The sequence below is a fragment of the Anoplopoma fimbria genome, chromosome 23 (assembly GCF_027596085.1).
Source record: "Anoplopoma fimbria isolate UVic2021 breed Golden Eagle Sablefish chromosome 23, Afim_UVic_2022, whole genome shotgun sequence".
In the NCBI taxonomy this organism is placed as follows: Eukaryota; Metazoa; Chordata; class Actinopteri; order Perciformes; family Anoplopomatidae; genus Anoplopoma; species Anoplopoma fimbria.
Window position 1 is genome coordinate 20,036,145 of NC_072471.1, and position 20,128 is coordinate 20,056,272.

Below are 20,128 nucleotides of genomic sequence, written 5' to 3' on the forward strand. Positions count from 1 at the left end.
CATAAGTTTAAGGGTAAATATGAAGCTATTTACAATGTATTGAATGTACTTAGTTTAAACCTTTTATAGTAATTTAAATGTGTTAGATTGCATTTAAAAAACCTTCTTCTGTCCTATTTGAGGTAACTTTTTAATATATATTAAAGGTCCCATATTATGCAAAATGCAGTTTTTAATGATTAAAAATCTATTTCCCCGGTGTGTCTGCAGTGCCCCAAAGTGTCTGAAAATACCATCCTCTCTCTATTTCTCCTAGTTCATCTTTCAGAAAGCCTTTGTAAATATGAGCAGATCAGATTTATCTTCCCATAAGCATACCTGGCACAATGAACACATCATGTTCTGGTAAAGCAGCTTTACTTGGATTAATAACTGTAATGTAATTACTGTATAGGGAATTTTAATCCCTTACACTATTCGTTACTGGTGACAGTCAAAATATAACAGTAATGTATTACTGTGCAATATTAACAACCATTCTGTCCGTTTATCCCATATTATGAGAAAGTAAAAGTACAATACTTTTCTTTTTTTTACGTAAAAAAACAAACAAGTATTATACTTTTACTTTCTGATTACTTATTTATTATACTTGTTTTGATCTTGTTTTCTTTCTTGTGTCTTGTCTGTTCTGTAATCCTGCAAATTTCCCAGATGTGGGACTAATGAAGGATTATCTTATTTTATCTTATTTTATCCCATTTAGTTACACTTTACTACCCAACTCTGCTTGTCTGCATGTTGATTATTATTATTATTATTATTATTATGATTGGGATCTCCACACTTTCTACACAGCCGCACTAAACATCTGTTTATCTGTCAATGCAAAAGTTTGCAGCATTTTCCACCATAGCATTAATGCTTATCTCAACTTTTCTTGCATACAGGCTTTAATCCTGGATATGATTGTGTTTTTATTTCGTTGTCCTTCTAACAAAACCTCTGCACTGTCAAGGAAAGCCTCCTGTATGTATTCTCTTTCTATGAAGTTTCCCACATTCAGCAATACAAGCTGCATTCTGTAGCCTGAATTTGGAGGTACACAGTGTTTAAAATGTGCTACTCTGCTTGGAATATTTTGACTCTGCGAACGCGTCTGTCTCTTCTTTCAACAAAACCAAACTTTTGGTCCAACTGGGCTGAAAAGAACAGCTAGATTTTCTTTTCATCTCTTGTCCAGATTTGTGCAGTGTGGTGTCCTCTTTGCCAGATGTCTCCTGGTTACAACACCTGCACTGTTGTGCTGTAACACAAGGACCGTTCAGCATGAATTATACGCTGTTTGATGTAAATGCTTAATTGATATATTGCCATGTCAACATTACTTCATCATGCTGGTTTAATCTTTTCTTGTTTCAAACATAACTGAGCACTTAGCACCTTGTAATCATGGGGCCGCACTAGTGTAATATTTAACAAAGAAGAAGACATATTTAGATATTTTAGTTTATTATTTGCTTTTTCATGTGTCACTGAAAAAAGTAACCTGGTATGCACATACTGACATCATAAATTGCCTACCTCTGGTTTAAATGTTCATGATTATGTTGCTCAAACTCTGTTTTGGTTTCTCTGTTGTCTCTTTTGTCATCTGTTGTCTGTCCAGGTCCTGCTGAAGGTAGTGGACCAGCACCGACAGAAGCAGTATGTTACTCCTCGAGTCCTGCAGCAGTGCCTCAACTACCTAAATCAGGGCCTGTCACACTCACTGACCTGGAAACAGATGAAGCCCCATATGCAGGTTGGAAAGCCATGGAGGAATTTGATACAGAGTGATTGTGTAGATAACATGTGGAGTGTTGCTGGATAACTAAATTCAATTTTGCATCTAATTATTTGCATTTAATAAAATTTTTCCAAGGAAAGCATTTTACAATTAGCCGCCATTACTTAACTATTAGTTCCTCCCACATAAAGAGACAAACAATATGTTTAACTCTACAGTCTGTTCTGACTATTCTTAGACCAAACTAGATTAGACCAGTGCTAATGAGTTTAGGTTGGGTAGTGTTCTAGTTCCCTCACATCAGGTAAGGGTTAATCAGTTGTTAGAGCATTTCCATAGCGGGAACTTTCTCAGGTTACCACTAACCGTTTGAGGAACCACGTGAATGAGAAAGTGTCCCTAAAAGACCATCCTTTCTCTTTTTCTCCTGATTCATCTATCAGAAAGCATCTGTAAAAATGAGTGTCTCATTTGACTTCCCTTCTGATGTCAGAGGGAGCTTGTATGCCATATCCTGGTTACTGGTGGATCAGTAGAACCACCATTTTTGACTGATGTGTCCTCACATCAACAACAGGAAAAAAAATTCTCAATGGTCAGTACACAGCAGGATTCACTTCAAAACTGAAGCTCAGGATAAATCTATACTGGCTTTCGGTGATCCAACTTTAAACTTGGAAGCTGTCATTTTTTGCTACTTTATGTTGTTTTAGTTTGGTTTATTTAGCTGTGTGTGTGTGTGTGTGTGTGTGTGTGTGTGTGTGTGTGTGTGTGTGTGTGTGTGTGTGTGTGTGTGTGTGTGTGTGTGTGTGTGTGGATTCACTTGAAAGACTTCCCTGAAAGCACAGATGTAAGAAATGCTCAAACAATACAATATTTTATAAATAGGGATTCCTTGGTTTGATTACCGTTAGCACCCAGTCTCTAATTTGCAGAGGACACTTGTACACGGAAACCCCTATGAAAGAGACATGAGCTAAAATAACATGATTTATATTATGTCTTTGAGACTTTTGTACTCTATTTATTGTTATGTACCAAATCACCAAGACACTTGTTTTATATGTGCTACTTGGTAAAAACATTAAGGGGTTAAAGTCTAAGTCTACTCAGTACACCCACTGCATAACATGACACAAGAGGGCAAGGGGCTGAGAGATCAAACCAAAGCTACCATGCAGCATTGACAAATATAACAGCAATAGCTGATGGGAGCTGGCTACAGTAGCTTGAAAAATGGCAATATTGCATGGGGCACTGAATTTGATAAATTTACTGTTTCTCAGACCACAAATGAGACAAGAATTACATCCGTTGTCCCCCGTGAGGAGAGTGGGCACTAGCTACGGAGACTTATCAATGCAGTTGTAGCTCCACAAATTCAACCAGATCAAAACCCTAATCTCCTAGCTCCAAGGAGCAGGGACCAGCACTGTCGCTGGCCGCCAGCTTACTTATCCGCTCAGTTAGCATGACATGGTGGGATTCGCAAGCTGACGCTAGCTAGCTAACTAGCCAGCCGCTCAACTAGCTATGCTGTGATTGTAATGCTACACAGTGGGTCATGAAGGGGGGTATGATTAGAGGGTGTTAACTTACATTTCAGGACGTGGATTTGTCCCAAACAGCCGACTCTAGGTCAGAAGTGGCCTCTCAATTTTAGAACTGTTTTAAAAATGTCAGAATTTTTTTTACTGTAAGCAACACTACACATTTCTGTTTCACTGTCAAACTGTGTCAGTGTCTATTGTCAGCAGTGTTGATAGATGACATTATGAACTAAACAATATTCTCTAATATTTTTTTTAAGTATTTCAAACAGATAATCTGTAGCTTTGCCAAACATTACACAGCAGAAATATGACAATTACTGCCTGACAAGTAAAAACGTTAGAAGTGAAAACCAGCCATTGGACTCCAGTCACAACATGGGTGTAATCCCAAGATATTATCCCCCAGCAGAGAGACCAATTGTTGCCAAGTGAAGCTTCTCTGGTGGAACTGGTGAAGCTCGGTAATCTCTTGATGTATTTGTAGAAAGGCTGATGAGCAACTCAATTTAAATTTAAATACAGCCTTTGCATAATACAAACCATTAAAGTTGCAAAACCTAAAATCTTTTTTGCTTTTTGTCCAAGATTTTCAAGGCCCGATTGTTCTATGTATTTAATTAAAGACTGATTGGCCTGGGATGGGGCAGCCAAACCATAGTACAAATGTGAAAATATCATTGAATTTAGAAACGTTAAGGCACAGTGAGATGTCGAGCAATTTCTTATCATCTTTAAACAGCTAAGATAAGCCTGTATCGTTTTACAAATAGTTTTGTTAGACTTTTAAAAATAACCGAGAATCTAATGTTTTCGCTAAATACTTAATCTCTGTTACTTGTTCAATGATCTCACCTTACATTCTAACATTCAAGGATTCTGTAACAGGTAGTTTTTAAATCAAATAAAACAAAACCGATTCACTTTGTTTTCTTAGTGGTCAGTGTCAAAGGGAGGCATCAAGTTATTGGAAGTCTTGTCTGGAACAGCGTCATTGTTTGGAAGACCGTGTCATCAGCGTATATATGAGAACTATATCAGGGCATTTTCTCAGCATTCTCTTAGCTCCCACTAATCTCTCATGCCCATAATCCGCCTTGTTTTTCTCATCCTGCAGCACCTCTTCTCACCCTCTCTCTGAAATGCTCCGTTGTAGCGCTTGCTCCTCCCTCCAGAAAGCAAAGTCTGCTCTGATTGGTCAGCTAGCCCGCTCTGTTGTGATTGGGCAACGTTTCACATTTAAAAAAAACTCTTCCTACGGAGCTTCAGCACCATCTCTCTCTTTTGTTGTTTGAGGGCCAAACTAGCAGGAAGGAGTTTTACGTCACTTCTGTAACATTATGACCTCATAAAGTTCCGGAAGTGAAGGAGAGAATTTAATGGAGCCGTTTCAGGCAGCTCAGGAGCAGTGATTCTGAGGAGGAGGGTAACTCCTTTTAGGCTGGACTTCAGGTTTTACACTCTACGGACCTTTTACATGTACAAAAATATATTTAACACACTAAAGGAGAGGAAAAAAGTGGAAAAGCATAATAGGGCCACTTTAAAACACTTTCTATGATGCCCATGTCTTTATTTCATTATAAATATACATAAATAAAACAAATAATTAAGTCTATCTAAGAACAACCCACAATATGTTTTTACTTTTTACTTAAAGGTATAATCTACAAACAACTCGTTGTATAGACTAATACAAAAAGAATCCCTCTCAATCGTCATTTACTACCCACTAGTGTGTGGTGGTGTGTGTATCTGCAGAGGCCCTGTCCTTGCCTGTATTTTCTCTTATTTCTTGTTATTTTGCTATGTTCAGGACTTATCAGTGTACCGAGGCTCACACTTCCCTTGTGCTGCATTCATGCAAAATTCAGAACCTTCCCGCAGGTTTGTGAAGATGTGGATGTGTTTATTTGTGCTTTAGAACGTAACCACTGTGAAAAAAAAACAGGAAATAAAGTGTATTCTTCTGATTCACACCTTTGTTCTCTCGAAGATCGGTCCCTCTCTTCATTCATTCTCTAGCTCCCTCCACCACCGCTGCGCTCTCTTGCGTCACTTAGATAACTTAGCATTAAATCAGTAATATAATGGGGGAATCACAGTAGCTCAAGTGGTTGAGCGGGCGCCCCATGCGCCAAGACTGTGTCTTTAGACTTGTCCATGTTGGTTTGTTCCTCTGCATCTATAGTGCAGGCATTCCACAACAAATTTAATATAACTGATTAATCAATCATTTACACTACATACATAAATAACTTTAAAACCAATACATTGATTTAGGGCAATGGCTCAGAGGTAGAGTGGGTCATCCTTCAATTGGAAGACCGGCAGTCCATGTTGATGGGTCCTTGGAAGAGACACCTATCTTGGTGGCCCCTGCTATCAGTGAATAAATGAGTCAATGATATGTAGTGTAAAAGTGCTTTGGGTTGTTGGAAGACTAGGAAGGCAGGTTACCCCTTGAAATAATGTGGTTTATTTTAGTTGAATAATATTGCATTCATGTTTCTAATAAAACAAGCATTAGAATTGGGTCATCATTATTTTCATACGGTCCAATTGTGGTTACTTGACATCATCAAAGGGTGATCCAATCGGCAGGGGGCAGCGGTGTGACTCAACTTGTGATGGAGCTTTGTAATATTATAACCTATAAACTTTTTGTAAATAATACAGTTAGTTTTGTGAATGAACATTTATAGAAGAGTGTTAACATTTAAAATATCGAAACATAAATAAATCTATTGAATAGCAATGTGTCCTCTATTCAAACTCTTTTTAAAAAGTCTGTGCTTGGTGAGATGATACCACTGCACATTTCTCTCATCAAATATTCTGCCTCATTTGATGGAGTGTAGCCTTTCATAAAACATATTTTTGCTGGGGTTAAAAGAAGCACCTGTATTAACTGGCCTGCCAAGCAGCAATCCCAAAAAATAGGATACCAGACATTCCAAGCTTCATTCTAAAAACTCTATCTAATCTTGAATGTAAAAATTACATTTATCTATAACATTATGGGCAGAAATGTAAAATAATATACACAACTATGTTTTCATTCGTGTATAATGACAAACACTGGCTCTAGCGAGGGCCTATCAATTTTCTATTACCATATGGTAGGGATGGGTATATTTGATATAAATGTGCCCCTGTGCTGAATGATTAAAGACCGGAGTATTGATAAGACCTGACGCTACTGCTTTTGGTGCTTTTTATTGGTTTCCTTGTTTTAATGTCATTTATTATCCCGCTGCAGCGAGCATCTCTTCTGCTTTCTCTTTTGTTAGGAAACGTGCTGCAGCAATCTGGATGAACTGGAGAATCTTCGGGGCTGATCACACGAGACGCACCGCTAGAAACGCGTCGCTCATAAAACCATTGTTTTGCCCGCTTGCGCTGCTTTACTGCACCATTTTCCTTCATTTTTAAGGCATTTTTAGACAAGCATAAAGTTAAAATATTTTCAACTTTTCAGCGCCAGTCACGGAGTTGCTCCTCTCATCATTGTCACTCTAGACCGAGGCAGCTAATAAAATCAAGCAAGAGGCGGGCTTTACTACTTTATCAATGACTTCCTGTTTTGATACGGGTAGACATTGATATTTGCGATTATTAATTACGATTAACTACATAATATTTCCTCTCTTCCTCGATGTCGGCATGAATCTATCCCCGTTCTTTCTATCTGATCCCCTGGTTGCGCATGCAGCCCCGCTCCACAGGCTCATCAGCTGTTTGGCCCGTCTTGCTTCTTTGAAGCGTTCACACCTCTTGCAATGCGTCTTGCTGTGATCAGCCCTTCAGAGACTCTCTAGAGCAGCCTGATTATAAGGAATTGCAGTAATCTAGTGTAAAGTAACAAATGGATGAACTGAATTTGAAGATGTGATTTATTTTTGTACTGATACGTAGGTGACAAAAGCATTGTGGAAGTGGTTCCATTTCCAGCCTGCAGGTGGCATCTGTGTCTGGCAAAGAAATGCAACACATTGCAGAGAAGTTTTGTGAATCAAACATGGTGAAGGTCATTCAGCTTGTTTGGTTTTTGTTTTTCATCCAGGGTGATCATTTGTATGCCTACAGGGTTGATATTAGTAACTGATTTTAGTGTTTAAACTTTGAAAGCTCTGTTCCATCGTTTACCTGTGTTGTTCCCTCACTTTTGTCAGGTAGTTGAAATTATTATTAGGATGATCGTTGATATTCTTCTTGGTTAACTCACTGTCAAGGCAGAATTGCATGCAATTTGTTCTGGTAAGAGTAGCCTGATCACGCTCTAGTGCATGGGATATGGACCAATCTATACACATAAAACACCCTTAATGTCACGATTGAATAATCTGCACACGCATTAACAGACAGTTCAGGTTTTTTAACTTGAAAACTGCTTTGTACGAGGGAATTAGGTGTAGCGTATTGTCGTCTGAGATGGAAAGCGTTAGCTTTGACTTTACAGAATATGCACTCTTAATGTTGCCATAGCAATTATATAAAATCTTGTTATTCTCGGTGTTGCATCTTACATTGTTCATACTTCTTCTTATACGAGTTCATTGCTCCATTGCACTAATATTCCTCAAATTCTCAACAGGTTGCCTTTAGGCTTGGAAATGGTTCAGACTTAGGACAAGTTTTAAGCAAGTTGGTTGAGGTTGGTTTTAGAGAGTTCATTAAGGGGAGGAGAACATTGTCCCTACATAGAAAACAAAAGACATCCATCTTTTCTCCAAACCACTTTTCCTGTTAAAGGTAAAGGTGGTTACAAATTGGGCATAAGCCACCATTCCTACCCAAATAAAAAATATTTTTGAAAGTTGCTTTAAAATTGTTCTTTAAAGTACTTTACAACCAGGCCTAATCAAAGTTGTATTTTCTTTACTGTCTTTAGTTTCTTAAAGTTGGACTTGTAAGGGATGCAAAGTTTCCTCCATTACTAGTGTCCCATATATTTCCTTGTTATATATCTTCATTTGCTTGTCATTGATCATCTCTTACAGACCATATGCCAGGAGGTCATCTTCCCTCTCATGTGTTACAAAGATGAAGATGAGAAGCTATGGCAGGAAGACCCTTATGAGTACATCCGCATGAAGTTCAGTAAGTATACTTTATGAGTTACAAATCTCCCTCAGCCAAGAAAAGCATTCTGCCTGATCACGCTGTGTGTTGTGACCTTTCAGCCTCATCATTGCCATTGTACATAGTTTGGAAAAGGGATGTCAGCATTATTTTTGAACATGTTGTTTGATTCAATGGTTTTTGTAAGTGTCGGTGGTTTTGTCTCTGTTGCAGACCTCTATGATGACCAAGCCCTTCCAGCCACTGCTGCCCAGAGCGTCCTCTGTAAAGCTGCTCGAAAAAGGAAGGAGGTGAGGATGAGCATCGGTCCTGGAGAACTTTACTCAGCTATAGAAATTCTACAAAGTTTGTAGTCACTGGCTCTTTGCCTAAGTGTATCCATCTTTTGAGACTTTATACTTTTACTTTAATACATTTGTCTGATGGCTGTGGTTACTGCTGGGTCAATCATTTTACATGCAAACCACAGCAAATACATATTCCCTTTGTTTTGTTTTTTACCTCTTTTTGACAATCTTTAGTTTTAATGAATATTCTGCTACATTGTATTTAAAGCTGCACTAATCAGTATTTTTTATACTACAAACGATCAAATAAATAATGTAATTTGAAGGCTGTTGTCTGTAGTGCTGAACCCACAGAGAACTGATATTTGCCCATTCCCATTCATAATACTTAAAGCATTTGTGTTTCTCCTTCCAACCCAAATTTTGAGTATGAGCCTCTCTCCAGCTTTGCAAACTGTTTTCTAGTTGGTTTGTGTGCAGCGCAAAGAGCTGGTCATAAACCATAAAGAGGCCATGTGCCAAAAAAACCTATTTAGACACATATTCCAAATGCACTCCATGCGTGTCCAAAGAATGCTCCGAAAACCCGCAATAATATCCACATATTCCACATGTCTTAGTCGAAAAATGCCCCATTCAAATAAGGCTTTATACAGAATATCCAAATGGAATATGATGTTTACATGAACCATATCAATTTCAGAATATATTAATATTTAGAACAATAGTGTGCATGTAAACGTGTTTCGTGCAGCGAGAGACCAAAGGATCATAGTTTACAAAAATACAGCTCAGTGACAATACAGACATTTCATACAGCAGAGGAATATATGCCAGGTCTGCTGGATGGATTGATTATGGATGAATGCCCTGATGAAAGGGTCAAAATGTCTAGTATGGGAGTATTGCACTCAGTCAACACCAGGAAGGGCAGTTTGCATGAGATGCAGAGAAGCGCAATGGCTGTTTTTTTAGAAAATGTGAAAAAGTATCTTTTGCAGCATTTAATTAAACTATTGCTTAATGGTAAATGGTAAATGGACTGTTCTTGTACAGCGCTTTTCTAGTCTGCTGACCACTCAAAGCTCTTTAACACTACATGTCATCATTCACCCATTCACACCCATGCATACACTGATGGCAGGGGCTACCATGCAAGGTGCCACCTGCCCATCAGGAGTCGAACTAATCATTCACACACATTCATACACTGTTGGCGCAGCCTTCGAGAAAAACTTGGGGTTAAGTGTCTTGCCCTGCTCTACCACTAAGCCATAGTTGCCCAACACATCTACATGTAAGCTTTGTGTTTCCTCTTGGTAGGTTCTTCCTCAGATGATGGACTTCTGCCACAAGATACTGATGGACCCATCTGCTGACCCTCGCAAGAAGGACGGGGCACTGCACTGTATTGGAGCTCTGGCTGAACTTTTACTGAAGGTAAGCACATCCATATGATACGTCCCTGTGTGTACTTTTTTTCCCCTGTAAAACTGATTTGATGGAGCCCAAAAAGTTTACAGTTATGCTCTTTTGTGTTTTAATAATCTCTGGTCTGTGTTGTGTGTATGCTTTTCTCATCCTATAGAAGCGAATATACAGGGAGCAGATGGAACTGATGTTGCAAAACTATGTCTTCCCTCTGCTAAACTCTCCAATGGGTTACCTGCGAGCCAGGGTGAGTGTACCCTCTCATCCCTTCCTCACAGGGCTAATCATTTTATCTCTTCCTTCAGTTCTAGAGTGTATCGCAGACAGACATGCCCTTAAATTTGTGCAAATATATTATATATATATATATATATATATATATATATATATATATATACAGTGGGTACGGAAAGTATTCAGACCCCTTTAAATTTTTCACCCTTTGTTTCATTGCAGCCATTTGCTAAAATCGAAAAAGTTCATTTTTTTTCGCATTAATGTTCACTCAGCAACCCATCTTGACAGAAAAAAACAGAAATGTAGAAGGTTTGCAAATGTTAAAAACAAAAAACTGAAAAATGCAGATTCAATTTGCAAATGGATCCATCTATACTCTGGGACTATAATTTTTATTATTATATTCCTTTATAAAAGCTCAGTTACAGAAACAGATAATAAATACAACATATTATAAATACAGAAACAGATAAAATAAATAAAAAATAAATTTAAATAATTTTTTTTAAATGTACAGTATATCCACATGGGGGGGGGGGGGGGGCTGGTCAGCATGATAATTTGCTTTAACAGCGTTAAATAAAGAAAAGATCAAGTAGTATAATAATCTTGTAGTAGACCTTTCAAATATAGAGCAACAACAGAAATCGCAAACTATTAGAGCATATACAACAATTAAGGAAACAGATTAATGATTTATTGGAGCAAGATGTTGAGAAGAAGGCCCGATTTTACACGACATATTACGAGTTGGGTCCTAAGGCAGCCAAGTTACTTGCCTGACGTTTACGTAAACAACAAGTGGATAGTACTGTTCATAAGATACAGGACCTAGAGACAAATCAATTAAATATCACCCAGAAGAAATAGAAACTATTTTACTAAACTATTATAAACAACTATATACAGAGACCTCTGATATTGGACTTACCCTGTATTGGCAAAAGACAGAATGATTTCATTATAGCAGACATCACATTAGAAGAAATAAATAATGCAATTGGTAACTTAAAATCAAGTAAGAACCCGGGGAGTGATGGTTTTCCAGCGGAGTGGTATAGTGCTAAGAAGAGCTAGCTCCACTCCTGCTGAAAACATTTAATTGGATTAAAGAAGAAGGTAGACTTCCGCCATCTTGGAAAGAGGCAATCATTACAGTAATCCCAAAGGAGGGGAAATATAGGGAATACATTTTCATACTATACTATTTCAATTCTCAATGTAGATTATAAAATATACAAACGGACATTGGAAAAAGACTCAAGAATCTTCTCCCACAATTAATTGACGAGGACCAGAGAGGATTTGTTATAAACTGGAAAACACATGACAATATCAGGAGGACGCTGCATTTGTTAGACAGAATAGAAAGGGATAATAAAGCTACGGTGCTGCTAAGCCTGGAGGCCGAAAAGGCTTTTGAAATGGTCAATTGGCAATTCCTTTATCAAACACTAGATAGATCTGGCTTTAGCAAACAATCCGTTGAGATTATTAGAACACTTTATCAACAGCAAGAATAAAAATGAATGGGTCACTATTTCAATCAATCACATTGTAAAGAGGAACTAGACAAGGCTGTTGCCCCAGCCCCACATTATTTGCTTTATATATTGAACCCTTGGCTCAGGCAATCCGCCACCAGGAGAAAATGCAAGGCATTGAAATTGGACATAGAGATTATTTAATTAGTTTATTTGCTGACGATATTCTGGTCAATTTAGTAGACCCGGAGTCCTCCCTTCCAATACTGATGGAAATCCTAGAAGACTTTAATTATTATGCTGGCTATAAATTAAATATCACCAAGACCCAACTTCTGTCATTTAATTATAAACCTACAGAGGAAATAAAATCTAGATATGATTTAAGATGGGATATTGAATCAATAAAATACTTAGGGGTGAACATTGTAAAAAATCTGAACAAATTATATGAGGATAATTTGATTAATCAAAATATTAAAAAAGATATTGAAAGATGGTTTACCTACTCATTGGATTTTGCTAGTAAAATTAGCATTATTAAAATGAACATTTTCCCTAGATTATTATATCTATTCCAAGCTTTGCCAGTAGAGGTCCCTCAGCAGCAGCTCTTAACGTGGGAGAAGCTTATTTCCACATTTGTCTGGGATGGAAAGAGACCTAGAGTAAGATACACAACACTCCAGTTAGCCAAGCATAAAGGAGGAATGGCACTCCCAAATCTCAAAGATTACTTTTCTGCAGCTCGGTTCCGTCCCTTATGTCTTTAGTGTAATGACAACTATTTTGCTAGATGGAAGGAAATTGAGCCATATGTTGAAGGTTATCAGATTCAATCAGTTTTGGGAGAAAAATAAATCCCCCAATTAGTCAAAAGCAAAATAGACTCAATAACCTGCATTAGATTTTTGGTTTAGCTTTGTCAGGCAATTCAAACTAAGGAAAGACCAGAACGTACTAAGATGGATAGCCTTCAACGCTCAGTTCAAACCAGGAGAATATGATGCCATGTTCATGCAGTGGGCAGTAAAAGGTATTAAGGCAGTGTGTACAATAATGGAACAGGGAATTACAGACTTTCCAAATATTCAAAGAAAAATGTTCCCTTCATAATCAAGATTTATTTAGGTACATACAATTTAGAGATTATTACAACAAGGAAGTGAAATTGGAGAATTCACATGAAATAAACCCAGTGGTAAAAGTTATGATGAATGCATATAGGCCAAATAGTACATTTGTTAAAGTAATCTCCTTGTTTTATGAAAGTATTATGGCATGTAAAGGCAAATCAACATTATATCTGAAATCAAAGTGGGGAAACAAATGAAATGTGGAAATTTCATCAGATGTATGGTATGATATGTGTGAAACCTAACATACTTCCACAAGTTCACAACAATTGAGGGTGCGTTTTTTATTACACCTAAAATCAGCAGTAAATCATCTTCAGTACACCGACCCTGTTAGAGACAATGTGCTTACTTAGAAGCAAACCACACACACATTTTTGGGATTTGTGAAAAACTGAAGTCCTTTTGGGTAAATGTACATTCTGTCTTGATTAATGTGCTTGGATATAATATTCCTTTGTCATGCACTGTCTTGTACTTGGGTCATGTTTCACCGGTGATACTGCAGGGGGACCTACACTTGGTTAAGCTACTCCTTACAGCAGCAAGGAAAACCATCACTAGAACCTGGTTCTCCTGAGCAGGATCAATGGTTTGATGTCATACAGGAAATAAGGACAATGGAAATATTAACTTGTGTGTTAAGTTTGAGGGAAGATAGCAGAAGAGATGGCAGAAGTGGATACTTTACCTAGAGAAAATATCAGGACACTGCCACACATTTGTATGGACACATTTAAGTGTAAGGCAGCTACTGGAAATCATTTCTTAATATCATGTTCTCTCACAGGCTCTGTTTGCTTCTTTTTATTTTACTCTTTCTTTATTGGTTTACACTCTGAGACTGTACAGTTGTGATACTCTGAAAACTAAATAAAAACTAAAGTGGGAAAAAAACTAAAGTGCTTTGAGTGGTCCGAAGACAAGAAAAGCGCTAAACAAGTACAGTCCATTTACTATTTGCATTCCATGGATCGTGGTTAAACCTGGACTGTGGTCGTGGCTCGGCCATGGTCCTGCCTGCCACCCACTACTACTACTACTACTACTACTATTATTATTATAAGTTACATTTCTAATACTATTAATGTAACTTTATATGTATTATATCATATGGATCAACATTATGTACACATGACATCTATTGCACTTATGCCATCCCGGGATTGGGATCCCTCCTCTTTTGCTCTTCTCAAGGTTTCTTCATTTTTTTTTCGATTAATGGGCAATTACATATGTGGTGGTTTAAGATATCTAAAAACAATGTATTAACTGAGATTAAAATGTACGCGTGTTGTATTATCTGTGCTTCTTTGCTGTGTATTGGCAGTCGTGCTGGGTGCTCCACTGCTTCAGCCCACTGCGTTTCCATGATGAGCTGGTGCTCAGGAATGCCATCGAATTGGTGAAACAGGATCTAATTGACGACAAAGAGATGCCTGTCAAGGTGGAAGCTGCAATGGCTCTACAGACGCTGGTCAGCAACCAAGAACAAGGTCTGTGGAGGAATTTCGATGTTATTTTACAGTAATTTGTAGTTGATACAAATACCAAATATTTTACCTTTTCAATCAGCTGATACTGCCGTAAGATTCAGAATAGAAAACAGGTGAAATGTCTTTAAAGGATGATGCAAACTACTGGATGAATATGGCTAATGCAAAAAATGCAAATATGACCATGAAATGAATGTACACTCATTCTGGGTAACACACTTTTTTTCTTCGTTTACCAAAGTTATATATGTGTATATATATGTAAAATTATATGAAATTACATATAGTGTGATTTACATTCATGCTCTTTTATGCGTATTTGTATAGCCAAGCTTTACATCAGGCCGTACATTCGGCCGGTCATGCAGGAGCTGCTGACTGTGGTGAAAGAGACGGAGAATGATGACCTGACTAACGTTATTCAGAAGATGATCTGCGAGTACAACCAGGAGGTGGCCGCTATCGCTGTGGACATGACGCAGAACTTGGTAGGAACACAACACACACATTTGTTGGCATTCTGACATGAAACACTGGTTTCTCGATTTAAACAATTAATAGACCAATAAGCACAGCAGGGGGAATAGCGATTAACCAATCAGCTAGGCAACTCTGTTGTCAAGCTGATGGATCTATTTGCTCAAATACTTAAAGTGGCCCTATTATGCTTTTCCACTTTTTCCCTCTTCTTTAGTGTGTTATATATATTTTTGTACATGTAAAAGGTCCGTAGAGTGTGAAACCTGAAGTCCAGCCTAAAATGAGTTACCCTCCCCCTCAGAATCACTGCTCCTGAGCTGCCTGAAACGACTCCATTGAATTCTCTATTTCACTTCCGTAACTTTATGAGGTCATAATGTTACAGAAGTTACTTAAAACCCCTTCTGGCTAATTTGGCTCTCAAACAACAAAAGATACAGAGAGTTTTTGAAATGCGAAACGTTAACCAATCACAACTGAGCGGGCTAGCTGACCAATCAGGGCAGACTTTGCTTTCTGGAGGGAGGAGCAAGCGCTACAACGGAGCATTTCAGAGAGAGGGTGAGAATAGGTGCTGCAGGATAGCCAGGATGAGAAAAACAAGGCGGATTATGAGAATGAACGCATGTAAACATGTTGTAACTGTAACTTGAGATAAAAATATGCACCCGGCAAATAGCATAATAGGGCCTGTTTAAGAGAAATTAGACCAGTGATATGTCCAAAACATGTAATTGACCTAAAGGAGTTTGCTTGAATCTATCACATGTAGGATCCAAATTTGGTTTAATTCTAGACAATCTTTTTTCTTCCAATGAATTCAATGTACTATCTTGAATTGTACATCAGTATGCCGTTGACAAAATAATGGCTGATGGATCAATCATTTGTATAATTTTCAGTTAAATTGCATCTAGAATTTGGTCATGGATAAATATATGTATATATAAAAAAAAAATGTTGACGTCTTGTGCTTTGTTCTTGTGCCATGTTCGACTCAGAATTGCCTTAGTCTCGGACTCAGTCATTGAGAACTGGTCTTGCTGTTACTCGCTGTTGATTTGGGATTATTTGTACAGAATTTTGCCTGATTGTACCATTACAATGATTCCTATATGCATGCACTGCTACAGCGCATTTTTTGCTGCCACATTTTTAAAAAAAAAAGTAGTAACTGCATTTCACTTTAGTGCTATGAGTGCGAGAAATGCAAGGAGTGGAAGAGAGAGTGATGTTATGAGAGATGTGACCAGATTATCCTAGCCCTATAAAAAGGAAGCGCTGTGACGATACAGATACACCAGACGTATGTTACTTTATATAACAAGGATGGTGAGCGGGAGGGGAGATGGATGGGTCCAACAAACACGAGACCTCCAAACATGAGACTGACGTTCGACATCGCAGGTCCCAAAGTGTTGTGAAATGACAAGTGGTTTTGTTGCCTAGACCTAACTTTTGTTTCGTAGCATGACAAAGTCCCGAAAAAGAAAGACGTGACGAGCAACAAGAAAGAAATTAGTGCTGCCCAGCACGAAACCACTGGATTGGATTTTGTGACTAATTCACATTGTACTGGTCTCATCCAATCTACTTCACACTTGCCAAGTTTATTGCTGGGAACCCAAGGACTGCAGTGTCAACGTTGGTTTAATATTAATAAACTTTGTTGTTTTGAATGTTTTTGAAAGTTGTTCTCTAACATTCTCCTGACGCTGTGCTCCTTGTGTTCTCAGAACACTGTTTTTCTCACAATGGAACATTGTTTTCCTAACGTTCTCAAAATGTTGTTTTCCTAACGTTCTTGAAAGTTATTTTTAGAATGTTCTCTGCTTGTTTCCAAACATTCTCAGAACGTTTCATCCCTAATGTTGCGGAACGTTCTTTAAAAGTTGTTTTCCATCTCTTCTTCTGCTATTCTGACTTTCTCAGAAGGTTGTTTTCAGAACAGTCTTGGAACGTTGTATTCCTAACTTTCTCTGAACATTGTTTTTGGATCTTTTTTTGGAGCGTTATCTGAATGTCCTCCGAAAGTGACTCAGATCGACTCCTCCCTTTTGTTTTTGGAACATTTTCTGAACCTTGTATTCCTAACTTTCTTGGAAAGTTTTCTGAACGTTCTTGAAACATTGTTTTCCGAACATTCTCAAAATGTTGTTTTCTAAACATTTTCTTGGAACCTTGCTTTTAGAATGTTCGGGGAACGATGTTTTCGGAACATTTTCGGAATTTAGATTTTTCTTAAGGTTCCTGAAAGGTTGTTTTCCTAACTTTCTCCTAACTGTCTCGGAATGTTGTAAAGGAAGTAATACCAGTCCTGTAGGTCCTGTTGCCCAACACTACTGATGGTGACATTGCTTTGATGTCTTCGGAATTGTTCCAAATTATCCTTTGGATTGGTTGCATGAGCCTCGGTCCACGGCTTGAAGACCCTTACCAGAACTTCCTGTCCTAGAGCCTCCAACATAGGCATGAACAAGGAAGCTTTGTTTTGTAATTTCAGTCTAATTGCTGCTTCAGCTCTCAACCTTGTGAGGATTTCTTCCTGTAAAGCCTCACTCTTTTCTTTTCCCTTGGGTATTGATGGCTGTAGTGTGGAGGTGGTTGTTCCTGAAAATACAAAAGGATAAAGTGAGCCACTCTTACATTGATCTTAAGGTTTCTCTGTATTTTCCTGTGTTTTTGCACTGAGGGTCTTTCTTTCCCTTAATTCTGCCTCCTTTCTCCACATATCATATGCCTTCCAGTCCACTTTAAAAGGTTTGTTTTTCTTTTTTTGTTTTCTGTACATGGCTGCATGTGCCTTTTCTGCATGTGCCTGTTCCTTTTCCTCCATGTCTTGAGCTGGTCCAGTTGTTTAAGACAACTGGGAAGCACATTTCTGCCAACTTAACAAATTGTTCCATGGACGCTTTGTCCTTTTCTGTCATGTACTTTAAAATAGAGGAAGGATTTTAGGATCAGTTTTCCGATCAGATTTCTCCTTACTCTGACCCGTACCCATCTCTTATATCTTGTCTTTCCCGTATTAAAGAACAATTGGTCCACCTGTTACCAGGCGGATCCACCGAAAATTCTGAAATCACTACAAATAACAAACACTTAAAGATTTTAACGGGTATTTTCCTTATTTGTCTTTCACGTTTTATGGAATAATCTCTCAACCTGTTGTCGGGCAACCACCAAAATTTTGTAATCACGAACGTTGTTTTCCTAAAGCTCTTGGAAAGTTGTTTTCAGAATGTCGGGAAAACGCTGTTTTTGGAGTGTTCTTGAAATTTTGTTTTCAGAACATTCTCGGAAGGTTGTATTCCTAACTTTCTCTCTCGAATGTTGTTTCCTGAACGTTGACGAACCATTTTGGGAATTTTTTTCCAAAACGTCGTCGGAACATCCTTTTGGGAACGGTCTTTACCTGACACTCTTTGAACATTTTCAGAATGTATTCTGAACTTTGAATTCTGTAACTTTCAAAATGTTCAGTTACAATGTTGTAACTGAACTGTATTCCCAACTTTCTTGGAACGTTATATTCTAAGCGTTCTCTGAACGTTGTTTTCAGAACGTCCTTTGAACATTGTATTCCAAACATTCTCGGAAAATGGAATTCCTAACATTTTTTTCAGAGTTCTTTTAAAGTTCTCTAACATTTTTTTCTTAACTTTTGGGGGATGATGTTTCTGTAAAGTTCTCGGAATGTTTCTTTCCATAATGTTCATGGAACCATGTACGCCATAATTGTGTCATAATGTTATATCCCTATTGATTTCACAACATTCTCTGAATGTCTTTTCCTTTTGTTCTCGTTACAATATTTTCCTCTCCGGGACATTTTTTCGGCAAGTTCTCAAAACTGTTGTTTACCTAATGTTCTTTGACCGTTGTTTTCAGAATGTTCTCTGAAGGTTTTATTCTTACAGTTCTCAGAATGTTATATTCCCCGGAACGTTGTTTTTTTACAATGTTCTCAGTCCATTATATTTCAAACTTTCTCGGAGCGTCGTTTTCAGGACGTTTTTGGAACGTTGTTTTCCTATTGTTTTTGGAACGTTATACACCTGACTTTCTCATAAGGTTGTGCTTGGAACATTGTATTTCTTTTTAGAGCGTTGTTCTCAGAACGTTCAGTGTTTTCAGAATGTTCCGAGGACCTTGTATTCCTTACTTTTTCGGAACAGTGTTCTTTGAATGCTCATTTCTTGGAATGTTTTCGGAAGATTGTTTTCCTAATCGCGTCGAAAGGGGCCAGCTGAGGTGGTTCGGGCATCTGATCAGGATGCCCCCTGGACGCCTCCCTTTAGAGGTTTTCCAGGCACATCCAACTGGTAAGAGGCCCCGGGGTCGACCCAGAACACGCTGGAGAGATTATATATCTCGTCTGGCCTGGGAACGCCTCGGGGTTCCCCAGGAGGAGCTGGACAGTGTTGCTGGGGAGAAGGACGTCTGGAGGACCCTCCTTAGCTTGCTGACCCCGCGACCCGGCCCCGGATAAGTGGATGAAAATGGATGGATGGATGGATGTTTTCCTTATGTTCTTAGAACCTTGTATTCCATAACGTTCTCTGAATGTTATACCCCATTGATTTCACTGTAGTTTTTAATTCCAGGGCTTTCACACAAGAACAGACATATAATCAGTGAAATCAGCCTCTATAATGATTGTTCATGATGGAAACCTGCATACACGTGGCTGTTGATAGTCGGGCGTGAAGGTCACTTGCTTGGCCTCTGCGACAGCCACCTTCATCAGCTGTGCCGATGAGCACGTTAAATAATATGGATTAGGCTAGGCTGCGAACAGTTTTTTGTCCTCACTCCAAACATTGTTGGGTTAAGGTATTTATCCCATTTTTGTGGATTTCTTCTGGCAAGTTAGCTGAGAACTGAAAATGATTGGATAAAAAAAGCATATAATTTCATGTAAGACAATGCCTTAAATATTCTTAATTTGACTCTCTTAAACTTGCAGATCCATTGTGTTTTTATTTTTGTGTCTTGATGTCTTTATCTGTGACTGCAGAAGATTTTCATTGAAGTGTCTGTACCGGCTGTGTATGTGTTTGACAGGCGGAGATTTTCACTAGGGTCCTTCAGAGTGAGGAGTACGAGGAGAACGAGGACAAGACTGTCATGGCCCTGGGCATCCTGAGCACCATCGACACCATCCTCACAGTCATGGAGGACCACAAGGAGGTCACACACACACACACACA

The 20,128-nt window shown here is 38.4% G+C and overlaps 1 protein-coding gene across 2 annotated transcripts in view; it reads left to right on the plus strand.

Annotated features, from left to right (window-relative positions):
* The window catches only part of ipo8 (importin 8), a 68,010-nt gene that overhangs the window by 20,909 nt on the left and 26,973 nt on the right, over positions 1-20,128 (plus strand). For both annotated transcript variants that reach the window (XM_054624626.1, XM_054624628.1), the window contains exons 9-16: positions 1,610-1,744; positions 8,283-8,382; positions 8,578-8,654; positions 9,975-10,091; positions 10,240-10,329; positions 14,270-14,435; positions 14,763-14,923; positions 19,983-20,108. In XM_054624626.1, coding sequence (XP_054480601.1) covers positions 1,610-1,744; positions 8,283-8,382; positions 8,578-8,654; positions 9,975-10,091; positions 10,240-10,329; positions 14,270-14,435; positions 14,763-14,923; positions 19,983-20,108 — 972 coding nt within the window. The remainder of the gene's footprint in view (positions 1-1,609; positions 1,745-8,282; positions 8,383-8,577; positions 8,655-9,974; positions 10,092-10,239; positions 10,330-14,269; positions 14,436-14,762; positions 14,924-19,982; positions 20,109-20,128) is intronic.